Below are 9,665 nucleotides of genomic sequence, written 5' to 3'. Positions count from 1 at the left end.
GATTTCTAAAACTGAAAATGCAAGAATGAAAGAATACATGACATCAATATGATTTTAAAAAACACTGGACAAAGAAATAAAATAAAATAAAATAAAATAAAAATCTGTGGCCTTTACCTTTTTTTAACCTGACTCCATGAAACCCCTGCACAGGTTTTTCTATGTGGACTATTTGTTGCACTAATGGTGAATAAAATCTTGAATCTTGATCATTACAGTTTATGCTAAAGATTATAAACTGGACATCAAGTTTTTTTTTTTTTAATAGTTTTAGTATTTCTGGTAATATAAGGAAGTGCATGATTTCTTAAAGCTGAAAAGGGTTCAAATGAAAGAACGCATGAAAACAAAAAGAACATTTTAAGAATTATTCTATTATAAATTCCATATTGTACAGTCAGGGCCAATAGTTAGAGCAGAAACATTTTGACATCTTTATGTGATTTATGGACAATAAAAGTTCTGATAAAGTGCTTATAATTGTTCATCAGTGGACTCCAGAGACACCAAAAAAAAAAAAAAAAATCTAAGTGTCTCTGTCCCATTATTTTTGGCCTCGGCTGCACTGAACCTTCTTCGTGTCCTGCAGGAACAAGACAACGGCTGCATTTGTACCTGTGTGTCTGGTTTATTTACTTCACTTGGTTGAAAACAGCCTGATTCAGACATTCTGAGGTAAATTTGCTGCAGATATATTTCCTCTAATTTCCCGTCCCATCCTGCTCCCTCTGTGTGTTTTGTCCAAACCTGGGTCTTGGGTCTGGTTTCCATCCAGGACCATCAGACTCCACAGAAACCTGGTTTCACTCAGACCATCAGTGTCTGTTGTGTTCATGTATGGGAGTCACTCAGGTCTGTTTCCACAACAAACACCACAGCGGCTTTCTCACCACCTCTGTTCACACCACCGCAGGCAAAAGAGAGGGAGAAAAAAACAAAACAAAAACATCGCATTCAGTAAAGAAAGAGAAATTAGACACCAGATTTCATCACGACGAGACCGGAATGTTGGAATTAGGGAAAACAGATCAGCAAAGTCATCACTCACCACCATGGATTTTTTTTCCTGTTTTTTTTCCCCACTGAATTTTTTCCAGCTTTTTTTTTCCCGCACAATTTTTTTTTCCGGGATTTTTTTCCCTACTAGATTTTTTTCTGGGTAATTATTTTCCCACAAATTTTTTTCCTGTTTTTTTTTCCAACTAATTTTTTTCCCGGGATTTTTTTCCCACCAAACTTTTTTCCCGGGATTTTTTTCCCTCTAAATTTTTTTCTCAGGATTTTTTTTTTCCATTAATGTTTTTTCCTGGGATTTTTACCACACTAATTTTTCCTGGGATTTTTTTCCCCAATGAATTTTTTTATCCTGGTATAATTTTTCCTTCCAAATTTTACATTTTTTTCCTGGGATTTTTTTTTTTTCCACAAAATTTTTTCCTGGGATTTTTTTCCCATTCCTTTTTCCTCACTAAATTTTTGACCTGTTTTTTTTTCACACTAAATTTCTTCCATTTTTTTTTTCCCAATACATTTTTTCCTGGGATTTTTTTTTCACACTATTTTTTTTTCCTGGGATTTTTCCCACACTAAATTTTCCTGGGATTTTTTTCCCCAATAAGTTTTTCCTGGGATTTTTTTTTCCTCCAAATTTTTTTTCCTGGATTTTTTTTTCCCCAATAAATTTTTTTTCCTGGGATTTTTTTTCCACAATTTTTTTTTCCTGGGATTTTTTTTCCCACTCCTTTTTCCCCACTAAATTTTTTACCTGGGTTTTTTTCACACTAAATTCTTCCTATTTTTTTCCACTAAATTTTTTACCTGGATTTTTTTTAACACTAATTTTTTTCCTGGGATTTTTCCCACACTAATTTTCCTGGGATTTTTTTCCCCAATAATTTTTTCCTAGAACTTATTTTTCCTCCAAATTTTTTTCCTGGATTTTTTTTCCACTAAATTTTTTTCGTGGGATTTTTTTCCCACTCCTTTTTTTTCCTTTTCCCCCACAAAATTTTTTACCTGGATTGTTTTTTCCCCACACTTCGGGGGGGGGGGGGGGTTGGGGCTGGTCCCCTAGTTTGGATTTGTGTGCTGTGTATGTTTTTTTTTTTTTTTTAGATAAAGCACTTTTTTTCCTTTGTGCATGTAGTGCAGTGATCATGGTGTGGGGGCCACTGGACCCCTGAAGTTTAACTGACATTAACCAATTAACCAATCAGCTTGGATGGTGGGAGGAGCCAGAGTACCAGCACAGAACCCACACAGACACAAGGAGAACATGCAAACATACAGAAAGGACCCACCCTAGTTACAGGAAGAAGAGTTTTAAAAATCGCACTTTTCTTTCAGGTTGTTCATATTTGTTAATAGCATTCACCTTTTTATTTAAAGATAGTTTGTAAATGTGAACACGTAGGTAGAACACACTGTCTTTAATTCTACTTCTTTTTTTAATTTAACTTATTTTTAGCTGTTTACACTTTGTATTTATTATTATTATGTGGAGCAGTGGACCATATTTTGAATTTCTTCTATCTATCTATCTATCTATCTATCTATCTATGTAATTTGACTTTTTCCACTTTAAAACATTGAGAAAAGTTTAATATTAACATTATTATAATATTTGTGTTCTTATTCTCCTCATCATTTCAGGTCACATTGGGTTGTACATGGGCCCTGAACTAAAATGAGTTTGACACCTCTGCTTTATAAGGACTAAATATATCTAGAATACCAAAAACTGCAATTTTAACCTCATCGTGACATATGTGTATATAATACGGTCTTTATATTAAGATTTTTTTTTTTTTTTAATCATGACCAAGAAAATATTCCAATCAGGACAATTATTCTATTTCTGAATCATATTTTCGTTCCTGTAACAAGTACAAATACGACTAAAAACACACAAAATGTTCATAGAAAACCACCCCAAAACTAAAACAATGCAGCCGTATGATCTTAATCCTAGAGCCACTTTAATATTAATGCAAAGAGCAGCACAACATGTCAAAGAAAGGCACATTTACTGTTTCCACCAGGCCTAAATGCGATTTAAAGCTTCATCTACCAGTCAAAGAAACTCTAAGTGCTCCATACAAAACAAATTAACAAAACGGATGACACCAACTGGGCAGATGTTTCTCCCAAATATATTACAGCTTTTAGTGTCTAATATTTATATATATATATATAACAAAACGAATATACAAAAGAAGGAAAAAAAAATAAATTCATGTCCAATCCAAATTCAGTTCAGTTCGTTGAGTTTCCTTCATGATGGGATGCATTTCACACTCTTCAACAGAACTGAAAGACAAAAACAGAAGAAAGAAAGGGATTAAAGACAAAGAACTGAGTCTAATTTTCTTATTTGGTCTTTTCAGGTTTTCTGTGTTTGTCTTTGGGTTAAAAACATTAACTTTATGAGGGAAAAAAAATGCTCAGGATTGTTTTTTTTTGTGCTGGAACGACAAAACAAAACGGCGGCAACTCAAATGAGTCGCCTCACCTTGACCCGAAGAAAGAACTAAATAAGGAAGAGACCGGAAAAAAGTAGGAGGGGAGGAGGAAAGAGGCGGAAAAAGTGAGTGGACGGGGGGGAAAGAGAGTGGAAAAAAACAGCCAGAGGGAGGAGGTGGGGGTGAAAAGGACACGACGGAGGTGTAGGAGACGGAAACGAGGACTGAAGGTGAAGAGGCGTTAGAAAAATAAACAACAGAAGGAAAATGGAGGAGGAGGAGATGGTTTAAAAAAAAAAAAAAAAAAGGAAGGGACGTGGAGGGAACGAGTAGAGATCAGAAAAATAAAAACAGGACTAATGTCGGTGAAGTTTATCAGAGGAAAAGGGTCAATTGTAGGGTCTCTGCTGCCACCTGGTGGTCATACAGCAGTACTACATCTGTAACACTGTACACGGAGGCTACGTTCAGACTGAAGGTCACAGGTGTCAAACATGCGGCCCGGGGGCCAATCCGGCCCGCCAAAGGGTCCAATCAGGCCCGTTGGATGAATTTGTGAAATGCTAAATTTACACTGAAGAAATTATCAATCAATGGTGTAAAATCATTTTAATTCAGATTCCACATACTGACTAATAAGATGTCAGTTGGGTCAGATCAGTAAAATATTATCACAATACCCTATAAATAATGACAACTGCAGATTTTATCTTTGTTTTAGTGTAAGAAAAAGTTAAATTACATGAAAATGTTTATAGTAACAAACTATCCTTTTACAAAAAATGTGAATAACCTGAATAGGAACATCTTGAAATGTCTTAAGTGAAGCACATGCAATTTTACCAATATTCTGCCTGTTACTAAATGTTTTGTGTATTTGTAATTGTCATGTAAGTTGTAACGCACATGTGTACATTATAATTGATAAACCGAGGGCAGAATATTGTTACATTGCACTTGTTTTTCTTAAGACATTTCAAGTTGTTCATGTTATTCCGATTTTAAGGAAACACTGTAGATGTAAACATTATCATAATGTAATTTAACTTTTTCATTGTTCTTATTTTATTTTTCCGGCCCACTCAAGATCGATTGGGGTGAATGTGGCCCCTGAACTAAAATGAGTTTGACACCCCTGCTGTAGGTATATGTGGCTCAAATCTAATTTTTTTTACCCATATTGGCTAAATTTGCTTAGAGGTCTTATTTCTGTCTTTGTGCATTAGAAATCAATCTAAGTGAATCCCTGAAGGAAGTTTGTGTTGGTAATGCAAGTGATGCAAATTTACAGGATTTCAGCTCTGTTGCAAATGTTGATGGTCATATGAACTATGTTTTCAGCTCAAAAATGTCCAATTTCATCACAATTAATGCTATATTTTCATGTCACAAATGTCAAGTTATATTTTAACTGAATTTACCTGAAAAACAATATTCTATTCTTTTGGATTCCCCAATTTTTCTTAACAGATTCTATCCTACATATCACGTTTTATTTTTACAGGTTGCAATATGGAGTATGGTGCTGATCCATCCTGCTTATGTTACGCCAATACATACATTAGAATGTCACACGTCACTTTTAAAATCAACAGTTTTCTAATAATGAGCATTTTTATAAAGAAATAACAGTTCTATATTGTTATTTACTCTTTAGTATGATGTTAAACTATATCTCTATCGCTCTCTTTTCTCCTTTACTTTCTCGCTTTAACCCAACTGGCCAAGGCAGACGGCCATCCTTCAGGAGTCTGGGTCTGCTCGAGGTTTCTGCTGTTAAGGGGAGTTTTTCCTCGCCACTGTCACCAATCATAAGGGTTTGCTCCTGGAGGATTCTGTTGGGTTTCTGTAAATTGGTTTAAAATTGGATTTGATTGATCTTTCTCTCTTTTATGTGAAGCACTTTGTAACATGTGTTTTTAAAAAGTGCTATATAAATAAAGCTGTACTTACTTACTTACCTTAAACTATACAATAAATAATTCTGATCCTAGTTTTTTGCACAGGGATCATTAGTGGAAACGGTGACATGGCTGCTGAGCATCAGTATGATGGGATCCGTAACAACCATGTCACATCCGTCCACTGCCACATTAGTGTTTTTGTGTCAGCTGTTATTATTTTAGATCCACAATACTAACATTTATGAATAAGAGGAGAATTAGCAATAGTACGTATATAAGTTATTACTAATAAAGTACTTGGTACTGACCAGAGCATCATGGGTAATGTCACGTCCGTCCACCAGCAAAGTTTTCACATACACGTGCTATTCAAAATCCAATATTTCTGAAAATAGAGCTTCCACTGTCAAATAATATCAGTAGTCTGTGCACAAATGCATTAGCATTATTTCAACACAGTTCTATGCATTTCTTACAACTTTTTTTTTTTGACAAAATGGCCACTCATTTGACCCCTAAGTAAATTTTAGCCGATATGTGACGTGTTTCCAATCTGTTAAAGACAGTTTGAACAGCACAAATCTGATTTTTTTTTCAAATCCCACCCAGGCCACTTTCATATGTGGTCCTAAATCCGATACGCATCTGATATTTTGTAATGTGACTTCAGTCTGAATGGCTAGGTCGTATTTATCGGACCTTTACGTCATTAAATGCGATAAACGTCACAATTCTGCGTCCCAGGAGTGTTACTCTGTAAACACAGTGTGTACCTGCGTGGTCATGTATTACATCAGGACCCCTTTTGTGCATGTGGGTCACTTCAGTGTCACATTCAGTTCAAGGTCAAGGTCAAGGTTACTTTAGTATACCCATAGGTAGATTTGTTTGCAGTCTAAGTGATTGCCTTGGCTTTACAACAACACATACAGGGGTTGGACAAAATAATGGAAACACCTTCACCTCAAGATGATAATGCCCCAATCCATACAGCTAGAACTGTTAAAGAATGGCATGAGGAACATTCTAATGAAGTTGAGCATTCTCGTATGGGCCGGCACAGTCCCCAGACCTCAACATTATTGAGCATTTATGGTCAGTTTAGAGATTCAAGTAAGACGTCCGATTTCCACCGCCATCGTCTCTAAAAGAGTTGGAGGGTATTCTAACTGAAGAATGGCTTTAAAATTCCTTTGGAAACAATTCACAAGTTGTATGAATCAATACCTCGGAGAATTGAGGCTGTAATTGCCGCAAAAGGCGGACCTAACACCATATCTAAATTACATTTTGTTGATTTTTTAAGGTTGTTTCCATTATTTTGTCCAACCCCTGTACACTGAACATGCAAGACAGGCACTTGATCACTCTTACAGACACGACAAAAAGACAAAAGTGCTCAGGTTTCCACCATTCATCGGTATATGGCAGCATGGATAAGTAAAAGAATAAAATAAATAAGATCAAATAAATAAAAACAAGATGCAATAAAACACAATAAAAACCAGAAAGATAACAACAATCCGGGATAAAAACCAGATAAGAACATAAAATTTTAAAATGTAAAAATTTGAAGTCACAATAATAAATAGAGCAAAGAAATGGAATAAATAACTAAATAGTTAATAAAGTGCAACGTCACTATTTCTTATTGAGCCTCAGTGACGTCGACAGGAACAAAGCTGTTTTTAGAACACTGTGTCCTGCACCTTGGGACAAAGAACCTCCGTCCAGAGGAAAGGAGCTGAAATTCACCTCGTAAGGATGGAGTCATTATTAAGAGCTGATGAACCATCCTCTGGAACTGTTTAGTGTACAGGGAGGCGGACAAGACTGGGACTCACCCAATCAGGCGACTGGACCATGTAACTATTTGATTTAGTGAGTTTTTCTCTGCAACGGAGGTCTGACCGAACCACGCCACCAGACAAAAAGATAAAACACACTCAATAAAGGAATGATAAAACAAAGTTAAAATGGTTCGGTCGATGTGGAAGTGTGCCAGTTTTCTAAGGCAGTGGAGGCGCTGACGGCCCTTTTTACACACAGATCTGCAGTTTTCATTAAAACTCAGTTTTTCATCAATTATCGTCCCAAGATATTTGTATGATTGCACTTGCTCTATAGTCTGACCTTTAATTAAAGTGACTCCGTGCCTGTCCTGTTTTTTCCTAAAATCGATGATCATACCTTTTGTTTTAGATGTGTTCACGTGAAGGCAGGACTCCTCACGCCACTGGACAAAGTCATCAATAATAGGGCAGTGACTGGTCTCCCCCTCTTTTGAGCAGGCTGACAATGACTGAATCATCAGCATACTTAATGATGGTCCTGTTTTCATATTCACTCTGATACATACAGGGGTTGGACAAAATAATGGAAACACCTTCACCTCAAGATGATAATGCCCCAATCCATACAGCTAGAATTGTTAAAGAATGGCATGAGAAACATTCTAATGAAGTTGAGCATCTCGTATGGCCGGCACAGTCCCCAGACCTCAACATTATTGAGGCATTTATGGTCAGTTTTAGAGATTCAAGTAAGACGTCGATTTCCACCGCCATCGTCTCTAAAAGAGTTGGAGGGTATTCTAACTGAAGAATGGCTTAAAATTCCTTTGGAAACAATTCACAAGTTGTATGAATCAATACCTCGGAGAATTGAGGCTGTAATTGCCGCAAAAGGCGGACCTACACCATATTAAATTATATTTTGTTGATTTTTTGTAAGGTGTTTCCATTATTTTGTCCAACCCCTGTACACTGAACATGCAAGACAGGCACTTGATCACTCTTACAGACACGACAAAAAGACAAAAGTGCTCAGTGTTCCACCATTCATCGGTATGGCAGCATGGATAAGTAAAAGAATAAAATAAATAAGATCAAATAAATAAAACAAGATGCAATAAAACACAATAAAACCAGAAAAGATAAAAACAATCCGGGATAAAAACCAGATAAGAACAATAAATTAAAATGTAAAAATTTGAAGTCACAATAATAAATAGAGCAAAGAAAGAATGAATAAATAACTAAATAAGTTAATAAAGTGCAACGTCACTATTTCTTAATGAGCTCAGTGACGTCGACAGGAACAAAGCTGTTTTTAGAACACTGTGTCCTGCACCTTGGGACAAAGAACCTCCGTCCAGAGGAAAGGAGCTGAAATTCACCTCGTAAGGATGGGAGTCATTATTAAGAGCTGATGAAACCATCCTCTGGACCTGTTAGTGGTACAGGGAGGCGGGACAAGACTGGGACTCACCAATCAGGCGACTGGACCATGTAACTATTTTGATTTAGTGAGTTTTTCTCTGCAACGGAGGGTCTGACCGAACCAGCCACCAGACAAAAGATAAAACACACTCAATAAAGGAATGATAAAACAAAGTTAAAATGGTTCGGTCGATGTGGAAGTGTGCCAGTTTTCTAAGGCAGTGGAGGCGCTGACGGCCCTTTTTACACACAGATCTGCAGTTTTCATTAAACTCAGTTTTTCATCAATTATCGTTCCCAAGATATTTGTATGATTGCACTTGCTCTATAGTCTGACCTTTAATTAAAGTGACTCCGTGCCTGTCCTGTTTTTTCCTAAAATCGATGATCATACCTTTTGTTTTAGATGTGTTCACGTGAAGGCAGGACTCCTCACGCCACTGGACAAAGTCATCAATAATAGGGCAGTGACTGGTCTCCCCTCTTTGAGCAGGCTGAACAATGACTGAATCATCAGCATACTTAATGATGGTCCTGTTTTCATATTCACTCTGATACATACAGGGGTTGGACAAATAATGGAAACACCTTCACCTCAAGATGATAATGCCCCAATCCATACAGCTAGAATGTTAAAGAATGGCATGAGGAACATTCTAATGAAGTTGAGCATCTCGTATGGCCGCACAGTCCCCAGACCTCAACATTATTGAGCATTTATGGTCAGTTTTTAGAGATTCAAGTAAGACGTCGATTTCCACCGCCATCGTCTCTAAAAGAGTTGGAGGGTATTCTAACTGAAGAATGGCTTAAAATTCCTTTGGAAACAATTCACAAGTTGTATGAATCAATACCTCGGAGAATTGAGGCTGTAATTGCCGCAAAAGGCGGACCTACACCATATTAAATTATATTTTGTTGATTTTTAAGGTGTTTCCATTATTTTGTCCAACCCCTGTATTTGTGTAGAGAATGTATAACAGCGGAGACAGGACACAGCCTTGAGGAGAACCAGTGGAGGAGAACACTGGGTTGGACAGAACCCCATTCATCCTCACTTTTTGGGACCTGTCTGTTAA

General features: G+C 36.7%; 1 protein-coding gene across 1 annotated transcript in view; it reads right to left on the bottom strand.

Annotated features, from left to right (window-relative positions):
* Positions 1 to 3,169: 3,169 nt before the first annotated feature.
* LOC115422108 (transcription elongation factor A protein 2-like) overlaps positions 3,170 to 9,665 on the bottom strand; it is a 29,026-nt gene continuing 22,530 nt past the window's right edge. Inside the window, exon 11 of the mRNA XM_030138182.1 lies at positions 3,170 to 3,309. Within this exon, the coding sequence (XP_029994042.1) occupies positions 3,301 to 3,309 (9 nt within the window). The 3' untranslated portion in view covers positions 3,170 to 3,300. The remainder of the gene's footprint in view (positions 3,310 to 9,665) is intronic.

The sequence above is a fragment of the Sphaeramia orbicularis genome, chromosome 7, assembly GCF_902148855.1.
Source record: "Sphaeramia orbicularis chromosome 7, fSphaOr1.1, whole genome shotgun sequence".
NCBI lineage: Eukaryota > Metazoa > Chordata > Actinopteri > Kurtiformes > Apogonidae > Sphaeramia > Sphaeramia orbicularis.
The sequence above is the reverse complement of the archived record's forward strand: the minus strand, read 5'-3'. Positions and strand labels throughout refer to the sequence as shown.